At 37.8% G+C, this 24,805-nt stretch overlaps 1 protein-coding gene across 2 annotated transcripts in view; it reads left to right on the top strand.

The window, feature by feature from the left end:
* Xpnpep3 (X-prolyl aminopeptidase 3) overlaps window positions 1–24,805 on the top strand; it is an 82,282-nt gene that overhangs the window by 20,088 nt on the left and 37,389 nt on the right. For both annotated transcript variants that reach the window (XM_071609453.1, XM_027927264.3), the window contains exons 3-7: window positions 2,654–3,061; window positions 6,376–6,578; window positions 18,623–18,685; window positions 19,507–19,620; window positions 21,302–21,387. In XM_071609453.1, the coding sequence (XP_071465554.1) occupies window positions 2,654–3,061; window positions 6,376–6,578; window positions 18,623–18,685; window positions 19,507–19,620; window positions 21,302–21,387 (874 nt within the window). The remainder of the gene's footprint in view (window positions 1–2,653; window positions 3,062–6,375; window positions 6,579–18,622; window positions 18,686–19,506; window positions 19,621–21,301; window positions 21,388–24,805) is intronic.

The following is a 24,805-nucleotide window of genomic DNA, read 5'->3' as shown; positions in this document are numbered from 1 at the left end:
GTTGTTAATGAAAATGAGATAATAATTTAATGAAATTATTAAAATTATGAATTTCTTTCTGATCAGAATTCTTTTGTTGGGGGATGAACCCAGGGCCATACACATGCTAAAAGCACATGCTCTACCACTGAAATTTTTTTAGACACAAAATGAATTGATTTTTTTTTCTTAAAGCAAATTTTAGGAAAAGAAGAAAGTGAAATAGCAAAAAAGAAAAGGTCAAATAATCCACCAATTATAGTCAGACTCTGCTTTTATAAAAAAGTACTCACTGCTTGAGTAAAGTAGGAAATTTTCAATGAATAGTTATCAGAGACTTAAGATATTCTTCAGCTCTAGTACAAAGTTCAGTATTCTACCTGAGAGTCCTAGATAACTCCTAGCCAGCTCGGTCTTAAAAAATTTTTTTGATATGAGTTCCTTTCCAGCCCTCTGTATTTGCCTGGTTCAGACTGGCCTGTAAGGCCCTCAGTTATCTCTTCTGTTTCTTGTCAACTTCAATAATAACTATGTAAACTTTTTTTCTTTTGTACAGTCTAGAAAATTAAAATTATTTTTATTAAATGTATACTACAGAATTTGATCACATTTGCTGTTTTACATGGGTAAAAGAACTGGACAGTTCCAAAGTAATCATAAACAACTGAGTTGCATGTGCTAAACTTGATTTCTAAGAAAATTCAAAGGTCTTTGACCCAGCAATTTCTCTGCTGGGACTATCCCATAGGAACATAAGTCATGAAATTACCAAGATATAATTACAAAGATGTTTATTATAGCAGCAGAAAACTAAAAACAATGTGAATTCCTACCAGTATAGAGCTTGCTCTAAAAGTTGTGCTATTCTAAAATGTTTTGGAGACATCAAGCAGATCAGATGGATTGAAGCTATACCAGATGACTCAGAGGGAAGGATTTCCATTGATATTGTGTTATATTAGAAAAGCAAGATACAGAAAAGAGTGTACAATATTGCATTTTTGTCAAACAATAGTGATTAAAAAAACATCGTGTATTCATGATTATGTGAGTATTGAGAAAAGTAAGGAAGGATACATATTAGTTTACAGATATGGGTGGGGTGCTGATGTAGGTAGTATAAGGAAGAAGGAGCCAATGAAGGAAAGGAGAAAGATATTTAATGAAAGATTTCAGTAAGATGTGATTACATTCATGCATAACTATGGGAAATATATATAGATACATATAGAGAGAAATAATTGCCTTTTAAAATAACTCAAAGGATAAAATATGATTACATTTTTACTTAATTATAGGATACATGTCTAGAGATATGTATATATATAATTTGTATATAAGTGCCGCAGTCTGGCTGGGCACAATCAGGAGCCACTTGTCAAAAGAAACTAACTTTATTTTTAGAACCAAACACGCCAAATAAACAGCATCTCAGGAAAAACCCCTCAGAGCCTCAACTGCCACCACCGGCTTTCCACACGCCTGTCTCTCCCCCCCACAAGCTTCTCCTCCACCTCCCACAAACCTCCTGCTCTTGAGGCCGATTGGCTGGGTCACGTGGGCAGAGCCAAAAAGTCCCCCAATGAGCAGCTCCGTGGTCTGAAAGGGCAGGGAAACAGTCCAATGAGCATCACCGCAGAGGAGCCAATCAGCTAGATGTTGCTGGGGCCGCTGTGAGCCAATCATCAGCCGGCAGCTGGATTGCTGGCAGCTGGAAGTTTGCTGGGGCCCCTTCGGCTGTGGCTCTCAACATATAAGTATATAAATTATAAATTTATAAATGTGTATATTATATAAAATTTAAAATAGTTACCTTTTTAAAAAAATAACTCAAAGAGTTAAACCAACATGATCTGGGTTGATCAAGACAGCATTTTAATGAGAACAATCTAAAAACAAGCTTACAAATGTTTTAAGCCAAGATCTTAGAGGGAATTAGTATGGAGGGAGATAAAATTTCAGAAAGGTGACACATTGTAAACAAGGTAACATTGTGAACAAGGGAAGAATAGATTGGACTTATCTAAGAGAAAAGAAGGAATTAGTTGTAGAATAACTGGAGAAATTATTAGAATAAAGTTGGCTGAGTCATCAAAGATCATATATTGTGCAGTGACCTATATATGAAATCTCTGCAAAAAGGCAAATCCCAATACAAAAATAAGTTAGCGGTTGCCAATTAGTGGAAGGCTTTGGGAAAAAATGGGGAGTAACTGCTCTTGGACATGAGGTTTCTTTTTGGATTGATGAAATGTTCTAAAATTAACAATATGGTGACTATGTTTAACAATATATTGTGTTGTTGAAAAATGCTGAGAATGGATATAAAGTGTTTCTACCTCAAAAACTGATAACTATGTGAGGTAATATGTATTTTAATTCACTAGATTTTTTTCATTCCATAATGTACATATGATTTAAAATATGTATACACAGAAAATATATATAATTCTATCAACTTTAAAAATAAATAAGTTAAAAAATTGATTGTGCAGTCTACATCTGAACCACAATCCCAACCCAACCTGGCTTATCGTCTTAGTACCCTGTGTGCTGTGAGGGGATGTAGCACAAATAGAAGAAATGAACTTGGGGATCTTCACCTAATATTAAACTGCCTTATTACTTTGGCACTGTAGACATGCAAAGTATCACTTGCATTTGTCATTTCTAGGGGAGGTGACACCAGGACTATCTCAGGTGGAATATGCACTTCGTAGACACAAACTGATGTCTCTGATCTACACGGAAGCACAGGAGCAAAGTGGGACAGACCAGACGGTGGTTGTGCTCTCCAATCCTACGTACTACATGAGCAATGACATTCCCTACACTTTCCACCAAGACAACAATTTCCTGTACCTGTGTGGATTCCAAGAGCCTGATAGCATTCTGGTCCTTCAGAGCCTGCCTGACAAGGAGTTACCATCACATAAGGCCATGCTTTTTGTGCCTCGGAGAGACCCCAGTCGAGAACTTTGGGATGGTCCTCGATCTGGCACGGATGGAGCAATAGCTCTAACTGGAGTCGATGAAGCCTATACACTAGAAGAATTTCAACATCTAGTACCAAAGCTGAAAGGTAACAAATGGGAGCAGAAGTCAAGATACAGGCCAGGTTGGGATTAAGACCCTTCCTTGCCTACAGAGTTTTAACTTTTCTAAAATAATTACCATAGCAGCATTTCCTCTGAGTGCTGTGAAGGAGACATAAGTGATCTCCAGAAAACTGAGCTACTTTAAAGACTTCATCCATTTGTTAAATCTTGACTAGGTCATTCTTTAACAAAGGCTGTTAATTGGGGCTGGGGTTGTGGCTCAGCAGTAGAGCAAGGCCCTGGGTTCGATCCTCAGCACCATATAAAAATAAATAAATAAAGTTATTGTGTACAACTCCAAAAAAAAAAAAAATGCTGTTAATCATCCTATTTTGAAACCCAGAGAGAGAATTTTCTTTTAAAGTGAAGGGGTAGGTTGGGTGCATCCTTACACATCTGTAATCCCAGGAACTCAGGAGGCCAGCCTCAACAACTTGGTGAGACTCTGTCTCAAAAATAATAATAAATAATATCGTTCAGTGGTAGAGTGCCTCTGGTTTCAATCCCTGGTAACCCCCAACTCAATTTTTTTTTTTTTTTTTTTGTAATTAAAATGAAGTGTGGACATGAACCTCTTTTCAAGAACATTTACCAGGAACTAGGGCTGTAGCTCAGTGACAGCACACTTTGCCTCACATCTTGAGATCCTGAGTTAGATCCCCAGTAACCCCCACCAAAAAAAGAACACTGACCAGCCAATTAACCATTGAACACCTGCATCAGAATCATCTCTAATATTAGAATTATAAACGCATAGTATATATTGGAAATGTAAAGTCTCAGGCTCTGACATCATGCCTTCTGAATCAGAATGTTCATATTAACAAGATTCTCAGGAGATTCATATGCAAGTTGCGTTTCTCTACATTCTGGTAGAATTTTTTTCAATAAGGGATATTGAATCTAGAAGCATTCTAATTCTGAGCTACATCCCCAACTCTTTTAAAGTGTATTTTATTTTGAGATGGGGTTTGAGTTGCCGAGGCTGGCCTCAAATTGTGTATATGAATCTCCTGAGAATCTTGTTAAAATGAAGATTCTGATTTGGAAGGCATGAAGTGACTTTGAGACTTTATATTTCCTATATATATTAAGCATCTGATTTTCTGGCATTGCTTGTAAATCATTTCTGAAGTCACTTTCTAAAAGAGAATTCCAAAAATGTTTTTGACAATCATTTCTGTAGTTCTAGGGATTAAACCCAGGGCCTCATGGAAGCACTCTCCCACTGAGCTATATCCCTAGTTGTTTTTTAAATTTTATTTTGAGATAGGTTCTTGCCAAGTTGCCCGAGCTGGCCTTGAACTTGTGATCCTCCTGCCTCAGCCTCCTGGGTAACTGGGTTAACAGGCATACACCACCACTCCTGGCACTGAAATCATATATTTATATAAAAGTTTTAAAACCTGAAAAAAGTTGAGCTATGATTTCATATACTAACAGCAAGTGATACAGGTTGTTTAACTTTTTTTAAAGTCACAATGAATTTCCTTCTATCATGAGTAAGGTATTTCCCACAATGTACATGTAAAACCATTTTTATTTTAAAATGTTTAAGATGTAGTATCACTAATGCATATCTAATCAAAGTTTTCTGTACACTTTCTCTCTTCTATCCCAAGGTACTTTTCATTATATAAAACATATAACCCTTCAGACTTACATAATTAGGAATACCATTCATAGTCCATTCTCAGAAAAAATAAATAAATAAAATATATATGGTGTTAAGTACAAATCATTTTCATAATGAGCCTTCATATCATGTATCTTAGGCATATATAGACTATTTCCATAGGTCTCTAAAGTTAAAAGAATTGTGTGTGAACACAACACCAGGTGTGTTGGTGATGCCTGTAATTCCAGCAATTCAGGAGACTGAGGCAGGAGAATCACAAGTTCAAGGCCAGCCTCAGCAATTTAGCAAGACCCTGTCTCAAAATAAAAATGGGCTAGGAATGTAGCTCAGTGGAAAAGTGCCCCTAGGTTCAATCCCCAGTACCCACAAAGAAGTTAAAAGTATTATTTACAAAAAGAATATGTAGAAGTTGAAAAGGAGAGATACACATATTATGAAGTAGAGTTCTTTCTTTCTTTCCTTCCTTCCTTCCTTCCTTTCTTTCCCTTCCTTTCTTTCCCTCCCTTCCTTCCTCCCTTCCTTCCTCCCTCCCTTCCTTCCTTCCTTCCTTCCTTCCTTCCTTCGATTGAACTCAGGGGCACTCGACCACTGAGCCACATCCCCAACCCTATTTTGTATTTTATTTAGAGATGGGTTCTCAATGAGTTGCTTGGCATTCCACTTTTGCTGAGGCTGGCTTTGAACTCATGGTTCTTCTGTCTCAGCCTCCCGAGCCATTGGGATTCCAAGCATTCATCACCATGCCCGCCTATGAACTCGAGTGTTATAACAAGGAATAATTGCTCCAAAATGAGAGAAGAACTTGTTCCAGTAGAACTGAGATTATTTTGTGAGGGGATGAGATTCTTTTACATAAAATCATGATCTGAGCACTTTCTTCTGATCTATTTTGTGTGCAGTTACTCAGCAGTACTCTGGATCAATAATGGTGGTAGAGAATAATTGTTATAATTGTTCTTTAACAACTAGTAATAAAGATAAAGCTGTATTTAATTTATTTATTTATTTATTTATTTTTTGTAGTTGTAAGTGGACAGAATGCCTTTATTTTATTTATTTTATGTGGTGCTAAGGATCAAACCCAGTGCCTTACACACGCTAGACAAGTACTCTACCACTGAGCCCCAGGCCCAGCTCCCCATCTATCATTTTTTTTTTAAAGATATCTTTTTTAATGTTTTTTTAGTTGTCAATGGACTTTACTTATATGCGGTGCTGAGAATCAAACACAGTGTCTCACACATTCTAGGCAAGTGCTCTACCACTGACCCACAACCTCAGCCCCCATTTATCATTTTTATGGCATTTCTTCTTTTTATTTTTTGTTTCGTTCTGGCCTCATAAGTGCTAGGCATGTGCTTCTTCTCTGACCTCTCCCCATCCCCCAACTCCTATTAATATTATTTTATTTTATTTTTTGGTACCAGGTATTGAACTCAGGCACTCAACCTCTGAGCCACATCCCCAGCCCTTTTTTTGCATTTTGTTTAGAGACAGGATCTCACTGAGTTGCTTAGCACCTTGCTTTTTGTTGAGGCTGACTTTGAACTTATGATCCTCCTGCCTTAGCCTTCCAAGCTGTTGGGATTACAGGCATGTGCCACCATGCCTGGCCTATTAATTTTATTTTTTGAATTTCTTTTTTTTTCTCATTCTAAGCTGAGTCGAACATCATTTGGTATGACTGGATGAAGCCTTCTCATGCACAGCTTCATTCTGACTACATGCAGAGTGTGACTGAGGCCAAAGCCAGGAGCAAGAACAAGGTTCGGGGTGTTCAGCATCTGGTACAGCGCCTCCGGCTAATCAAATCTTCTGCAGAAATTGAGAGAATGCAGATTGCTGGGAAGCTGACATCACAGGTATGGTTCCTATTGAAAAGGTTTTTTTTTGGTATCAGGGTTTGAACTTAGGGGCACCCTATCACTAAGCTACATCCCCAAGACCTTTATAATTTTATAGAGTTTTGGTAAGTTGCCAAGGCTGCTCTTCAGCTTCTAATCCCCCTGCCTCAGCCTCCAGAGTAGCTGGGATTTCAGGCATTCTTCACTGGGCCCAACTTGAAAAAGTTCTTTCCGAGTTACAAAAATCACAAGTTCTTAGGGTTCATTGGGCACCTTCAGGTTATATACTTAACATTATAGGCAGATGAACATCTAGCTTTGACTTCAGTATGTTTAGTGAACATATCTAGAGACCTGCTCAATACCTTGCAGCAAATTTGCCTTTTTTTTTTTCCCCCTCTTTGTGATACTGGGGATTGAGCCCAGGGGCACCGTAATGCTATAATGCTAAGCTATATCCCCAACCCTTTTTATTTTTCATCTTGAAACAGTGTCTTGTTACGTTGCTCAGGCTAGCCTCAAATTTGCAATCCTCCTACCTCAATCACTGGGATTGCAGGTGTGTGCCATTATACCCAGCCATAAATCTGCCTTCTTTTTAATGGAAATAAGCATGCCATAGTTGAAGGGGAATCTTTTACTCATCAAAGTTAGTTGCTCTTCCTCTTATTGCCAGGGTGGTTTGGGCATGGTATCTTAGTGTATGTTTTAATTGTAAGGCACATTTTGTTAGCACTCTGCTTGCCACTATTGTCCTTACTCTTGGAATCAGATGCATTTAAGGCACCTTGTTTATGTTAGAAGATCTTTTTCATCTGGGTGACTTTCCTTATTAAAAGAAAATCTAAGGGCTGGGAATATAGCTCAGTGGTAGAGCACTTGCCTATCATGTGTGAGGCACTGGGTTCAATTCTCAGCACCGCATATAAATAAATGAAAATAAAGATCCATCAACAACAACTAAAAAAATTTTTTTAAAAAATTTATCTGAGCCGGGCATGGTGTCACACACCTGTAATCTCAGTGGCTCTGGAGACTGAGATAGGAGGATCACAAATTCAAAGGCAGCCTCAGCAAAAGTAAGGTGCTAAGAACTCATTAAGAACCCTATCTCTACATAAAATACAAAATAGGGCTGGGGATGTAGCTCAGTAACAGAGCACCCTTGGGTTCAATCCCCCAGTACCTGCCCCCCCCCAAAAAAAAAAAAAACGAAGAAGAAGAAAATATATCCAAAGTGAGTGTAGTGGCTGTAGTCCTAGCTACTGGGGAGGCTGAGGCAAGAGGATTATTTGAGACCAGGAGATCAAGACCAGCTTGGCAACATAATGATAACCATTTCTAAAAAGAAACCAAAAACTCCCAAATCTACCTAGCCAATTATTGCTAGCCCAGTTCCTAATTCCACTAAATTTTACTTACTTTGGATAAGGCAATAACAGACATGTTGTTGCTGTTAGGAGTCCCCTAGGCATGGGTCATATGAATGATAATCACACATGGATAGATTGATTTAAATGTACCATAGCACTTTCCATGATCATACATACACCTTGAAATTTGAAATGTCAGAAACATCAAGTTGGGGCTGGAGATGTGGCTCAAGCGGTAGCGCGCTTGCGGCCCAGATTCGATACACCACATACAAATAAAGATGTTGTGTCCACCGAAAACTAAAAAATGAAATAATAAAAAAAAAAATTTTCTCTCTCTCTCTCTCTCTCTCAAAGAAAAAGAGAAAAAGAAACATCAAGTTATATCTAGTTCTTGTCAGTAAGCCAAGTGACCCGATTGTCCCGCCACCCATAATAACAAAGCAGATAGCTAATTTTTACTCTTTTTACTCATATTATGACAAATGGGACAGGGTAGTAGATAACTTTCTACCATCACATTTTGATATGTTTTAAAAACCTTTATCATCACAATTAATGGCTATTTAACGTTCATTTACAGTGTTTTTCTAATAGTCTTACAGGTTCTTCCCAACATGAGTCCTTACTAATAGATGCATTCTGTAAAACAAGCATCAAAAGACAAAGCCTAGCCAGGCATGATGGTGCATGCCTGTAATCTCAGCAACTTGGGAAGGCTGAGGCAAGAGGATTGTAAGTTCAAATCCAGCCTCAGCAGCTCAATTAGAGCTCAATGTCTCTAATAAAATATAAAAAAAGGGCTGGGGATATGTCTCAATTTTTAAGTGCCCCTGGGTTCAATCCCTGGTACCGAAAAACAAAACAAAAGACAAAGCCTCATTTGTATTGTTCCATATGCTTATAGAAAATACTCCTATCTCTTCTGCTATTTTAAAGAATATGACACTCTTAGAAGTGTTTTTGTTAGGTTGGCTGTTGTCCACATCTTCCTTTGAGCTTTCTGAAGAGGAGCTTTTATAAGAGACCTTTACTCTAAGGGGCATCTGAGTCAAAACTAAGAGAAAATATTACTCTCATGAATTTAGCATCTCTTGCACCCAAAGCATCTCTTGAGCTTTTGAAACACACCTTGACTTTCTCCCTTCCCTGCAGTAACAATCTCACCTTTCTTCCATTTATTATTAATTTTTCATTTATTTTTATTTTCCATATTTTAAATGAACAACAAGGTTTGTGTATATTGTCAACCTCAATAACAGAGATTCTCTGAAGATTAATGATATCTATTTGAGAACAGTAGTTCATTGCATTGGGAATGTGCATGCCATAGTTGAACTATAAGTATATTCAAAGAGGTTGAGGCAAGGGGAAGTTTTTAAAGGAAAAATGCAGAAGATTACATCAGATATTTTGAAACAGTAATCCTTGGCCACAGGGATTGCATAATAAGGGCAGTGCCAGACTAAAGTTGAACAGTTTCCTTATGCAACAGTTGCAATGGCCTTTGTGCATGATTGTGGTTCTGGCAGTCTTTTGTGATAATTATCCAGTTTTATTTATTTGTTACAACTGATACAAGCAACTCCATTTTCTGACAGGATTCATAGTATGAATAATGAAATGATTACTACAGTAGTCAAATTTATCATTAATTTTAACCCACACTCTTCCCACTGAAATACACTTTCTAGTTCAACTGCTAAGCTGAGCTGTCCATTCTTATGAGAAGAGAATAGATTGGTTAACTACAGGAAAATGGGACTATGCTGTTGACAACCAGAGTAATATTAGTAATCTGAGCTTCATTGCGCCCCAGTGGTATATGTTATTATTCAGCACATTACTGCCACGGCCTTTCTTTCAGTCATTTCATATCACTAAAGGTATGTTCCCTAGCTTTCCTGGGCCAGGCCCTCAGATGATTTAGAGTAGCAGTTAGTGTCCCAGACTGCAGGAACCTGATAAAAGGAGTCTGGGGTTATGGATTAGGGGTCAGTTTGTATATCAAATATGTGCTCTAGGCAAGGTTGTTTTTTCTCTGTAGGAAATGTCTACTCTGGGAAGAGCAGTCTGTCCAGGTCAGTAAGACCCAGATAACAGAGAAATAAGAATAGCAAAAAAGCTAGGTGTGGTGGCCCACTCCTGTAATCCTAGCAGCTTTGGTAGGCCATGTCAGGAGAATTAGCAAGTTCAACACCAGCCTCAGCAATTTAGTGAGGCCCTAAACAGCTAAGTGAGGTCCTGTCTCAAAATAAAAAAGTAGAAAGGGCTGGAAAGTAAAATAAAATAAGAAAATGTAGTTAATATGCCATTCATATTAGGTTTAGGTTCCCTGTCTTACCTAGACCTAATATGGTAAGACAGGTCTATGGTAAACTGTCCTGTGACAATAAACAGGAGATAGAGATTTTTGTTGTTCCTGGGGGATTGAACCCAGGGCCTTGTGGATACTAAGCATATGCTCAGATACTCAGCTATACCTCCAGCCCCTCAATTGGGCTATTTGCTTAAGTTATATATCCTTCACTGAATAACAACCCCTTGCTCAAAGGTTTTTTTCATCCTCTAATTTTAGTGTGCCACTTGAATTATTTTAGTTGTGTCATAAGATTAACTGAGTCATCAAAAATGATTTCTTTTGGTTAGATCGCCATCTGTTGACCAAAGAGAGAACGCGTAAAGGATCCAGAGCTTCCTTTTAGCCATAGCTTACAGCAGTAACCACACTGAATATTTTAGCAGATCTTCCATCATTTTCCTTTTCCCCTCCAAATCCTCTTTTCTAGAGTCTTAAGTTTCAAAACATGTGCTACTTCAAACCAAGAATGGCCTGGCTAATTCTTTTTTTATCATCTCTAATTTTTTTTTCAAAATAACACTTTAGCCATATTTTAGTTTGGGATGAGTCAGATGTGCTGGGACAACTGGATATCCACATGCAAAAGAATAAAATTTTTTTGCTGGGGGGTACTGGGAAACAAGGGCACTCACCACTGAGCCACATCCCCAACCCTATTTGATATTTTTTATTTAGAAGACAGGATCTTACTGATTTGCTAAGCGCCTCCCAGTTTCTGAGGCTGGCTCGGAATTCATAATCCTCCTGCCTCAGCCTCATAAGCCACTGGGATTATAGGCATGTGCCACCAAAAAGAATAAAATTTTTATCTCTACCTCTCGTCATATATGAAAATTAACTCAAAATGGGTTAGTTACCTAAACTTAAGAGACAAAACTATAAAACTTGTTGAAGAAAACATAGAGTAAGAAGCTGGGGTTGTGGCTCAGCGATAGAGCACTCGCCTAGCACATGCGAGGCCCTGGATTCGATCCTCAGCACCACATAAAAAAATAATAATAATAAGTAAAATAAAGGTATGTGTCCAACTACAACTAAAAAAAAAATCAATATTTAAAAAAAAAAAAAAACATAGAGTAAGTCTTCATGACTTTTTGGTTGCCAATGGATTCTTAGATTTAATTCCAAAAGCAAAGGCCACAAAGAAGAAATGGACTTCACCAAAATATGAAATTTTTTACATGAAAAGGCAATATCAAGAAAGTGAAAAAAACTACAGAATGGGAGAAAATATTACAGATCATTATCTGATAAAGGTCTAGTATCCAGAATATATAAAGAACTCATATTACAGTTATCCACAGAGACAAATAACTTGATTTTTTAAATAGGTAGTTCTCTAAAGAAGATATGCATATGGCCAATAAATGTATGAAAAAATGTTCAACATCATTAGCCATTAGGAAAATAAAACCATAATGAGACAATCATTTCACACCCACCAAAATGGCTGTTATATTAAGAAAGCAGAAAACACCAAGTATTGTTGAGGATGCAGAGAAAGTGTACTTTACTGGTTAGAAAGTGAAGTAAGTGCACAGACAACCCACATACTCACCAATAAACAGACTATGTCTTGTGTAGTAGAATGCTGTTCAGCCATGGAACACTAATTGTGCATGAACCTTGAAAACTAAACATGTGAAATGAAAGAAGACAGACAACGCTCACATACTCTATTGGTCCATTTATATGTAATACCCAGAACAAGTAAATACATAGGATAGCTCAGAGGATATTAGAGGTTGGGATGATAGAGTGTGAATTAAATATTCCAATTTTGGTGGGGGGTAAAGAAAAGGTTTTGAAATAGATCTTAATTGCAAAACATAAATGTACTAAAAAGTCACTGAATTGTTTACTTTTATCGGTTAATTTTATGCAATATGAATTTTAATTCAGTAAAAAATAATGTTAGGCGTCTTCTAAGCATTCCTACTTCTAAAGATAACTATACTAATAGTAGCAATTAAACAACACTCAGTTGTTAAAGACTCACTGACAAAGCTTACAGATTTACAGTTATTATAGGAAAAGAGTGTAATATAACAACAGCATTAAAGTTAAGATAATGTATTACAGTCAATGGTAATTTTGCAGTAAGGGACCCAGGAATACCAAGTGCAGGCTCCCATTTTCCTTTCTAGGTAAGGACCAAGAAGAATATTTTCTTTCACAGATTAGGAGCCATCAGTGCGTGAGTACAACACCTCAGAACCATAGACCCTAAAATGGGATCTCAGGGGGGTTTGGTTTTTGTTTCACAGGTATTTTTCTCTTTGAATGATAGCAAAGTTCTTCAGAGAGCTCATGAAGACCAAGTTCAAAGCATTTATCTGTTATCAGTACTGACAAGCTGATACAAACTGCTCTGGAAGTATCAGCAATTTTTAGACCTATTTATTTATTTATTTATGTGACACTGAGGATTGAACCCGGTATCTCACATGTGCTAGGCACTCTACGTACAGTTACATACAGCCTCAGCCACACGCGCCCCCCCCACCCCCCCACCCCCGTCAAAATTTAAATAAAGGACTGGTGATGTTGCTCAGTTGTTCGCCCTGGGTTCAATCCTTGGTACCAAAGGGGAAAAAACTGCTCTGAAACTCCTTGCAGCACTACTAGTCAATGTGTTTCAGGCCTTGACCAGGATCAGTGCCATGCAAGAACTTTAGCAAAACTGTAGCACATCAACATTTCAAGACTGCTTTTCTCTCTTCTGCCTTTAATCTTCCCAAAGTTAAGCATTCTTGTTTTCCCTCATGTTAGTAACCTTCCACTGTGTGTCGGTGAGTGCTCTAGCCACAGCCAGACCAGCAAGATTACTTACTAATACATAAATGATAAGCATGCATTTGTATCTTCCTTTGAATCGTTGATTTTTTTTCCCCATCAAGTCATTGTTTTTTAAAATAAGGAAGCTAAGAACAAATCTGAGGTATAATAATAAGGATCCTCATTAAATTGACATCAGCCCAGTGATCAGATGTCTTAGATAAGGTGTAAAATCAGGTATAAATCCACAGTGTATCTCCATACTTCTTTCCCTGGCCATGCTGGTTTTTTGTTGTTGTTGTGTTGTTGTTTATGGACACAACACAACGCCTTTATTTTTTTTTTATGTGGTGCTGAGGATCAAACCTGGGTCCTGCCCATGCTAAGCGAGCACTCTACCACTGAGTGACAATCCCAGCCCCTATTTTTTTTTTAATATTTATTTTTTAGGGTTTTTTTTAGGTGGACACAATATCTTTATTTTACATTTATGTGGTGCTGAGGATCGAACTCAGTGCCTTGTGCATGCTAGGCAAGCACTCTACCACTGAGCCACAACCCCAGCCTCTGGCCATGCTGTTATTAAAGTCTGTTTTAAGTGTTGTAAAATAATGTAATTTGTGGCATTCCCTTTATCAGACCAGCAGTGACATCAGCCAGGGAGATGGAATTTGACCTTATTTTTCTTAATGAATAACTTCCAGCTACAAGTCAACATGTTCCTTAAACATTCTCAATTCTATTAAAATGTTAAAGTGCTTCTCATGTGCAAAAGTAAGCACTCTACTATTGATCTATATCCCCAGCCCTCTATAAGATTTTTTGATTTCTAGCCTGTGGTGGCACATGCCTATAATCCCAATGACATGGGAGGCTGAAGCAAGAATCTCAAAAGTTTGAGCCTGGGCATTTCTTTAAAAAAGATTTTTTTGGTGGGTGGGGGGTATCTAGGCAAAATAATTTCCATAAGAATAATTACACTAGTGGCTGGGGTTGTGGCTCAGTGGTAGAGCACTTGCCTAGCATATGTGAGGCACTGGGTTCAATCCTCAGCACCACATATAAATAAATGAATAAAAGAAAGGTCCATCAACATCTAAAAAAATTTTTTTAAATAATTATACTGCCCTGGATGAAGTGATATATACATATAATCCAGCAACTCAAGAAGGCTGAGGTAGGAGGATTACTACTTCAAGACCAGCTAGCCTAGACACTTTAGCAAGACCCTGTCTCAAAATAAAATTTTTTTAAGGGGAGGGGATATAACTTGGTGTTAGAATGCTTGCCTAGCATGGACAAGGGCTGGGGTTCAATCCTCAGCATACCCCACCCCCAAACAAGAATAATTATGCTTTATTTGGGGGTACTGCAGATTGAACCCAGTAGTGCTCTACCACTAAGCCACATCCCCAGCCCTTTTATATTTTATTTTGATACAGGGTCTCACTAAATGCTTAGGGCCTCACTAAGTTACTGAGTCTGGCTTTGAACTCATGATCCTCTTGCCTCAGCCTCTCATGCCGTTGGAATTACAGATGTGCTATTCAGAAACAGTTCAAAATTAGGGGCTGGGGCTGGGGCTCAGCGGTAGTGCACTTGCCTGGCATGTATAAGGCGCTGGGCTTGACTCTCAGCACTGTATATAAATACCTAGCCTTTATTCTTTTTATTATTGATAATATTAACATCTACCCAGTTACTTTAGATAGAAATATGGAAGTTATTCTAGACAATTTTTTCCCCGAACCCTTGCATCTAATTAGTTGCCAAATCCACTCCTAGGGAGACAGAATGTTATAGTGGAAAACACTTGACAGATCTGGGCTTACATGCCAACCTGTGTCATTTGGGCCAAGTTACTAAACCTCACTGAGCCCGAATTTCTAGGGCCATAATAAGGATGATATTGCCTGTCTCTAGAGTTGTGGAAAAGTAGAATGAAATAATGAAAAGTGCCTAGCACAGTAGAATAACTCATTCTAACTCTACCCTAGCCAAAGTGATCTTTTCAACTCTGTCCCTCTCCTACTTCAAGTTCTTTGGTAGTTGGCTTCCTGTTGTTTCTGGGTTTAAAGTTCAAAATGCCCATGCAAGACTTTTCATGATCTGGTCCCTGCTGTCTACATTTTGAGCTTTATCTTGTCTTATTCTTCCATGTGTGCTTAACATTCTAGCCACAGTGAACTCTGGGATGTGCCATAGTCTTCTGCCATCTCTCTACCTACCTGCAGTTCCCTTCCTTCCTTTTTTTTTTTTTTTCCTTGATGTGTTTCTGGTTATCAAACCCAGGGCCTCACGCATGCTAGACAAGTGCTCTACCAATGAGATACACCGCAGCCCTCCCCTCCTTTTCGAATGTCACAGCCTTCCTTCTCTCATATCACAACACACCTACATTAAAAACATTTATGAAGTTTTTTAAATATTTATTTTTTAGTTATAGGTGGACACAATATCTTTATTTTCTTTTTATGTGGTGCTGAGGATCGAATCCAGTGCCTCATGCATGGTAGGCAAGCGCTCTACCTCTGAGCCACAACCCCAGCCCACATTTATGAAATTTTAACTGAAATGCTTTTCCTTTCCACTCTCCCTTCTCCATAAGCTGTACAATGTTCTTTCATGATGTGTCCTGTTTATGACATGTTCAGAGAAAAAGGCAAAAACAAAAAACGCATTTTACATTTTTCAAGAAGCAAAATACAAATATTTAAGTAGCACTTAGTAGAGTAAGAGGGCCAAGTGTCATTTGGGAGTATAGGCTATATTAGGACAAGAAAACCCTAAGAAGTACTCATCATTAAGTCTGTCCCTTAATCTTTACAGGAAGGATATCAAGCACATAATAAGGACAGGTGGCATTTGAACCATGTGCCTTATATATATCTGGAATCATCTGAGAAGATATTGACTCCTAGTAGGCACATTAATGACAGGAAGAAGATATTGACTCCTAGTAGGCACATTTATGACAGAAGAGGTCAGGCATCCACCTAGGAAGGAAGAGGAGCTTTTCCATCTTGGTTAGTCTGAACAGCAATGTAAAAGAGCCATGATCTCAAAAATTCCCAGTGCCATTCAATAACAGTTCAAAATTAGGGGCTGGGGCTGGGGCTCAGCAGTAATGCACTTGCCTGGCATGTGTGAAGCGTTGGGTTCGACTCTCAGCACTGCATTTAAATAAATAAAATGAAACTAAAATAAGAGTTCAAAATTAAATCAGTGAAAAGAAAAATCCCTCTTTCAAGTAAATAAACTCATTAGAACTATCACTTTTTTCTTTTTTTGTCCTTATGCTAAAAATAAAATGCTAACCAGTATATCTCTCAACATTTGTATATAAGTACGCATGTGTATCCTTTTACTAGTTGTAATTACTCATTTATTCCTCAGATATTTATTGAGTAACTACTTTGTGCTAGGCACCACTCTAGGTTCTGAGAATAAAATGGTGAGCAAAATAGCCTGTCCACATGTCACTGTTCTCTATTAGTCTACATTCAGTTGAGGAGAGACAGTAAACAAACTTGATATATAGTCATCTGGAATTAGATGCTGTGAAGAAAAAGGAAGCAAGGGTAGAGGATAAAGTGCGATGGAAGGAGCTAGTTTAGACAAGATAGTCAGTCAAGGCTTCTCTGCAGAGAAAACATGATTGAGAAAAGTTCAGAAAGCAGAGAGGGAGCCAGCTGTTCAGATATTCCTTCCACTTGCTTTTTGTTATGTTATTTAAAACATTGCTGTGAATATTGTGTTTATTCTCGGGTCAGGGTATTAACAGCTTAAGGGAATTTCTTTCTTCTTATAACATCATATGATCATATCCCTAGGAAACTGACTGGCTCTTATTCAGCAGACAGTGGAACTTGTAGAGCTGACACAGTTTTCATTTTTACATTGGCTGCTAGAAAACTGAGAGAAATCTGCGGCCCACCCATAATGACAGTAGTGGTCATGAAGATCTTAACAAGATCTTTTTTGTGGTGAGAGGATGTGCCTCAGTGGTAGAGCATTTGCCTAGCATTTGCAAGGCCCTGGATTTGGTCCTAGCACAGCAAAAAGAAAAGAATATCTTTTTTGGGGAAAAAACAAAAAGAACAGTGGTGAATTATAAATATATATCCTTGAAATAGAAAACACACAATAGGGGCTGGGGATGTGGCTCAAGCGGTAGCGCTCTCGCCTGGCATGCATGCGGCCCGGGTTCAATCCTCCACACCACATATAAACAAAGATGTTGTGTCCGCCAAAAACTAAAAAATAAATATTAAAAAATTCTCTCTCTCTCTCTCTCTCTCTCTCTCTCTCTCAAAAAAAAAAAAAAATGAGATCCTTGAATCCTTTAAAAAAAAAATAAATAAAACACACAATAAAGTGTGGCTATCCCAAAGAATTAACAAATGTAGTTATACTACAGGCCAGTGGTTCTTGGGAGGGGGTGTATTTTGGCATTGTTGATGATCATAATTGTAGGATGCTGCTGCCATCCAACATCGAACAGGACAGCCTACCACAAAGAATTATCTGGCTCCAAATGTCAATAATCCTAAGGTTGGGAAACCTTGCTGTAGACTAGACCATTCAATCTATAATTTCATACACTGGAGCTATAACTTCTTGTTACAAAAATTACAGACGTTTTCAGTCTTAGTCATTGTGCTGCTATAACAAGGTGCCTGAGATTGGCTAATTTATAAGCAACAGATAAATATCTGTTTATTTCCTTATGGTTCTGGAGGCTAGGAAGTGTAAGATCAAGGTGACAACAAGTCTACTTTCTGGGCCCATTCTTCATAGATGGTGCCCTCTAGGTGTCTTCACATGGTAGAAGGGACAGAAAGGAGGAATGCAGGAAAGCAAAAGAGGCCTAACTTCCTTTCTCAAACCCTTTTATAAATCTGCTAATCCCATCTATGAGAGCATGGTCCTTGTGATTCTAATCACTTCCCAAAAGACCCTACCTTTCTTTCTTTCTTTCTGTCTTTCTTTCTTTTTTAAATTGTAGATGGACACAATACCTTTGTATTTATTCATTAATTTTTATGTGGTGCTGAGGACGAAACCCAGTGCCTCACACATGCTAGGCAAATGCTGTACCGTTGAGCTACAACCCCAGCCCATCTTTTTCTTTTTCTTTTTTTTCCCCAAATGCTGGGGTGTACCCAAGGCCTCACACATGCTAGGGAAACTCTACCACTGAGCCCAGCCCAGCCCTAACATCTTCATATCACCATACTGGGGATTAACTTTCACTGTGAGTTTTAGAGGACACATTCAACCTGAGCAGTCTTTGTGTTGCTTACTGTAGCATGTGGTGTGCATTCTAATGGGAAGGTTGGGTGCCCCACGGTCATCAGTCAAATATTTCTGAAAGCAGTAATTTTTCTCTTCAAGAAATCTGTATTCTGCCCACTTAGTCACAACCTCAGGTTGACAAAACAAAGGGGAAAGATGTCTTTTGTTTGAAATCCAGTATTTTGAATGTATGAGGAAACAGCATAGTTGAAATAAGGCTGTGTTCCTTTCATCATCCTTTCTCTTTGCAGGCTTTCATAGAAACCATGTTTGCCAGTAAAGCCCCTGTGGAAGAGGCCTTTCTTTATGCCAAGGTGAGCCTCAGATGGTGGGAAGGTCCTCTTGGAGATGAAAGTCATTGATTTACAGGTGACATTCAATAGGCTTTTCGGGGAGTAATAGCATGTCCTTGGGGAGGATTTGGTTCTAAATGTTGTTGGTAATTTATTAGATGAATGCAGTGCTACAATTAAAGAAGAAAAATGCAAAGCAGAACAGATGAAGGAAAACAGTGTAAGATGAGAAAAATAATACTGTTTTGGTAAACATGAAGGAAGAAGGATCTGAGGTAGCATGTGGGTGGTAGCAGATAGATACCTCAAGTCTACATCTCCACCCAGAGCATAGTGAAATTGACAGAATTTACCAGTCACCCAGATCCTTTTTCACTTACCAAAAACATTTAGAGTGGTAGCTGTTGGAAAGGTTGAAATTAGTAGTTTTAGAGCTGTTGTTAAAAATATAAGCCATATTTTATTGTTTAGCTAAATAAGAATAAACAAATAGTAACCTTATACAGTGGGTCTCTGGCTCACTATTCTTCATAGGTCTTCTCTGTCCTCTTCTGGACTTAATTTGAAAATCATGAGAAATTTAGAAAACACTCAGAAGAAAAGAATAGACTCAATAATAAGTTTGAATAACAGGATTGGTGAGAATAAAAGGGTACGTATAGAATAGATTACAGTACATGGGGTGAGAATCAAAGACTAAAAGCATGAAAAGTTTGGTTAGATTCCCAGTAATCACCCTCATATAGTAAGCGCAGGCATGGAGGCAGAGGCTGCTAAAGACAGCCTTGGGCTGGGGCAGACCTACAGAGATCATCCACAATTCTTACCGTGTTGTTTTCCAGTTTGAATTTGAATGCCGGGCTCGCGGTGCAGACATCTTAGCCTACCCACCTGTGGTTGCTGGTGGTAATCGGTCAAACACTTTGCACTATGTGAAGAATAATCAACTCATCAAGGTACATAAAATGCCCCCAGTGCTTCTCCCATAAGGTCCAGATGGCCTAGTAGAAAATGCAGTAACCTTCCACTTCCACCAACTGCCTTTTAAAAGGCTTTTTATTGTTTAAAAAATGATTTTTACAGATATTATCTCATTTGTCCTTGAATTATCCTTGTTAGATGGGAGCAACTATTAACATGCCTGCATGATAGATAAGGAAAATAGACTTTTAAAAACTTAGCAACTCGGGGCTGGGGCTGGGGCTGGGACTCAGCGGTAGAGCGCTCTCCTAGCATGCACATGGCCCTGGGTTCGATCCTCAGCACCACATAAAAATAAATAAATAAAAACAAAGGTATTATATCCAACTACAACTAAAAAATAAATATTTTTTAAAAACTTAGCAACCCATTAGTAGAGAACCAAGTATTATATTCTAAAGCATCTGCTCATTTCATTTTTTTACACTCCTTATGATGTGGTGACAGCAGTGGACCAAGCATATTTTAAAGTCAGAAGAATTTTAAGAAAACTTTATTGGCTCTGAGGAAACACATCTTTTATGATTTTCTTCCCATATAACCATACAAGTTAAGAATCATGTATTCTTTTATTAAGTCCACTGCTTGGCAAGGTGTGTTGGAACATTCCTATAATGCCAGCTACTGTGGAAGGCTAAGGTAGGAGAATTTTAAGTTTGAGGCCAGCCTGGACAAAGTTAGTGAGACTCTGTTTTTAAATAAAAAATGCTGGGGATGTAGCTTAGTGGTAGAAAAAAATTATAAGGTCTGTGATTCCATTTATAAGAAGTTCTGAAATAGGCATAATTAATTTATGGTGATAAAAACCAGGTAAGTTGTTGTTTCTGATAGGGGTGACTGGGAAAGAGCACAAGGATGTGCTTACATCTGTTATGCATTCAACAAAACTCTTTTAACTCCATTTGCTTAAGATCTGTACAAATTTTATATATATATATAAATATAAAAATTTTGGCTATGTCAGGCATTGTCCATGCCTATAATTCCAGCAACTTGGGAAATTGAGGGCAGGCAGATAGCAAGTTCAAGGCCAGACTGGTCAACTTAGTGAGACTATCTCAAAATTAAAAAGGGCTGTGGATGTAGTTCAGCAGTAGAGAGCTTGCCAAGCATATTCAAGGCCTTGGGTTCAGTCCCCAGTACAATCAATCAGTGCTTTTTGTTGTTGTTACTGGTGATTAAACTCAGGGGTGCTTAAACACTGAACCACAACATCCCTGGCCCTCTTTTTTTATATTTTTAATTTTTTTTCATTTGTTTTAATTAGTTATATATGACAATAGAATACATTTATGCACTTTGATATATCATACATAAATAGAGTATGATTTCTCATTTTTCTAATTGTACATGATGTAGAATCACATTAGTCATGCAATCATATATGTACATAAGGTAATAATGTCTGTTTGAGTCTACTCTCCTTCCTATATCCCCATACCCCCTCCCCTCCCTTCACTCCCCTCTATCTAATCTCCAGCCCTTTTTATTTTGAGACAGGGCCTCAGCCTCCTGAGCTGTTGGGATCATAGGCATGTGCCACCACACCTGGCTAATCAATGCTTTTTAAAATAAAATAAAATGAATATTTTAGATTAGTTGAAAGAGCTTACAATTGTGAGATCACCTTCTTTGACTTTTCTTCCTGCATTCTAGGATGGGGAAATGGTGCTTCTGGATGGAGGTTGTGAATTTTCCTGCTATGTGAGTGACATCACCCGTACCTGGCCTGTCAATGGCAGGTAGGGATTTTACAAAGTAACATATCCTGCTGCTTCTTAGCATGAGTTGGTTTATAGATGTACTTGGAATAAATGACTAAAGAAATAAGCAGGGCTTTTGTAGGTCAGGTTACCTGCCTTTGAAGAATCATGATGTATTCTAAGACTTTTTGTTATTGTTGTTGTTCATCATATAGCAGATTCAGAAGCCTAGAAATACTATGTTAGCTAACACACACACAAACACATGCATGCGCGCGCGTTTTTTAAAATTAGTTTGTTGGTTTTTTTTCCCTGATTGCAAATGTAGTATTTAGGATATGGTAGAATAGATTAGTTGTATTAACCTACCAAAAGTAGTAGTAATGAAATCTGAACAAAATAATAAGACAGCTACTTAAAACCACCAGAGAGCTTCCACAAACAGGAACTATACAAGTATGTCTTTGAAAGAAAATTATAAATTAATAAATTTAGTGGTTAAGGCTTTTTACCTGAGGATTCCCCAACCCACATTGCTTTAGCAACATAAAGCCACAACCTTATTGGTTAAGATGATTGATTTAGATTCTGGCAGAATATTTAGAAACATGGGAGGAAGTTCTTCAAAAGAAGGAACAACAGAGTGTGAGCCCCAAAATCTACATACAAAATATTCAGAAATCCTTGGCTGAGTTGGGGGAAGGCCTCAGGACATTGAGCAAAATACCAGCAGCTAGAAGCTGAATAAACTGAGCAGAAATTTTAGTTGCTTCCCACTGAAAGCAGAGTTTATAATTTGAATCCATCCAAGCTAAAATAATAATAATAATAATAATAATAATAATCACTCTTGAGGAGAACATAACCCCTAAAGCAAAATACTATAAATAGGTACAGCTAAAAAGCCAATGGGGGAATTAAGATAGAATATTAAAACCCATTCTAAAAAAAATTTTATTGACCCAAAAGAAGACAGGGAAGGAAAAAACAAAAGCAGGCAAACAAAAAGATGAGTGGAAAAAAAAAACAGCAAAATAACAGAAATAAATCCAACTGTAGTAATGATAGCCAGGCTCAATGCTGTTTAACAGAAAAGCACTGTCAAACATGGAAGACACGAATTTTGAAAATAAAATATCCAAGACAGACATACTATGCAAATATCAATCCTAAGATAACCAGAATGCTAACGCTTAGTGCAGTGGTGCACAGCTGTAATCCCAGAGACTCAGGAGGCTGAAGCAGGAGGATCACAAGGGCTGGGTATGTAGTTCAGTCTTCTGGGTTCAATCTGCAGTACCAAAAAAAAAAAAAAAGGAAAGAAAAAAAAAACTAGAATGGTTAAATTAATACAGACAAAATAGATTTCAGGACAAAGGAATATTAGTAGAGACAAAGAGCATCATTTTGATGATGATGAAAGTGTCAGTATGTCAGAGAGATATAACTATTATGAAGGTATAAGTAGCTAAAACAGAGCTTCAAACTACATGAAGCAAGCTGGATGCACGCCTGTAATCCCGTCTACTCAGGAGGCTGAGATAGCAAGATCGTGAGTTCAGATCAGCCTCAGCAATGGTGAGACACTAAGCAACTCGGTGAGACCCTGTCTCTAAATAAAATGCAAAATAGGCTTGGGAATGTGGCTCAGTAGTTGAGTGCCCCTGAGTTCAATCCCCAGTACCCCCCAAAATAAATAAATAAATGAAGCAAACTAACAGGACTAAAAGGAAAATACACAATCCCACAATTATAGTTGGAAGTATTGACAAATCTTTCTGATTAATTTATAAAACAAGTTACCAAAAGATGAAGATTTGTTTTGTAAAATAATGTGTCTAACAACTGCAGATGACACATTCTTTTCAAATAGGCATAAAAGAGCATTCACTAAGACCATTTGTTGAGCTGTAAAACCAGTCTCGGTTTCAAAAAGGTGAAGATTTATATAATTAGATTAAAAAATCAACAAAAATATTGTTACAATAAGATACACACCCATACACACACACACACACTCGTATTTTTTTTTAACCCAGGTGTGCTTTACCACTGAGCTACATTCTCACCCTTTTTTATTTTTTATTTTGACAACAGGGGTCTCACTAAGTTGCTTAGGGACTTGCTAAGTTGCGGACGTTGACTTTGTACCTCCCACCTCAGCATCCCAAACTGCCACTAATATTTTTAAATCTCCAAATAGATGAAAATAAGTGAATGCATTCTAAATAACCTATAGGTTAAAGAAGCAGCAAAAAAAAAAATTACAATGTATTTCACATAGAATACTAATAAAAATACTACATATAAAGATGTGGGGGGTGCTGAGGTTGTAGCTCAGCTGTAGAGAGCTCACCTAGCACATTCAAGGCGCTGGGTTTGATCCTCAGCACCACATAAAAATAAATAAATAAAAATAAAGGTATTGTGTCCAAATACAACTAAAAAATTATTAATAAAAAAAAGATGTGTGAGTCCAAGTGCTTCTCATACACCCATAATCCCAGCGGCTTGGGAGGCTGAGGCAGGAGGATCGCAAATTCAAGACCAACCTGAGCAACTTAGTGAGTCCCTAAGAACTTAGCATGACCCTGTCTGAAAATAAGAAAACATTTTTTAAAAGGCTGGGGATGTGGCTCAGTGTAACGCTTCCCTGGATTCAATCCCTAGTACCAAAAAAAAGATAAATTGGCAAGGGCCTGGGCCTGTGGCTCAGTGGTAGAGCACTTGCCTGGCACGTGTGAGGCACTGGGTTTGATCCTCAGCATCACATATAAATAAATAAATAAAATAAAGGTATAAAAAGTCTGATTAAAAAAAAAAAAAAAAAAGATAATTGGCAAGCAAAAGAGTAGGATATGCCAGGCACAATGACACGTGCCTGAAATCCCAGGAGCTCAGGAGGCTGAATCAGGAAGATCATGAGTTCAAAGCCAGCCTCAGCAAAAGCAAGGTGCTAAGCAACTCAGTGAGAACCTATCTCTAAATGTAATACAAAATAGGGCTGGGGATGTGGCTCAGTGGTTGAGTGCCCCTGAGTTCAATCCCTGGTACCAAAAAATAAAAAGGAAAAAAAAAACTAGGATATAATTTTCATTCAGTGAAGATTGTTTAAAACAGACACTTGACAAAGGAATATATACAGATGACCTGTACATACTTTAAAGTATTCATCAGTGTTGGTCATTGGAGAAATGCACATTAAAGTGCACAATAAGATAACATTACTACTAAAATGGCTAAAATTAAAGACTAACCATACCAACAATTGGCAACAAAGCAATACAACTGAAACTGTGATACCTTGCTTTTGGTAGTGGTAGTGTATAATGTTTACAACCACTTTGGGGGAAAAACTTGGCAGTTTCTTATGAAGTTAAATAAATGCTGACCCTTTGGCCTAGTAATTCCACTTCTAGGTATTTACCTCAGAGAAACAAAAACATGTCCACAAAGA

Source organism: Marmota flaviventris, chromosome 3, assembly GCF_047511675.1.
Source record: "Marmota flaviventris isolate mMarFla1 chromosome 3, mMarFla1.hap1, whole genome shotgun sequence".
Taxonomy (NCBI): domain Eukaryota; kingdom Metazoa; phylum Chordata; class Mammalia; order Rodentia; family Sciuridae; genus Marmota; species Marmota flaviventris.
This window is presented reverse-complemented; position numbering and strand designations above follow the sequence as displayed.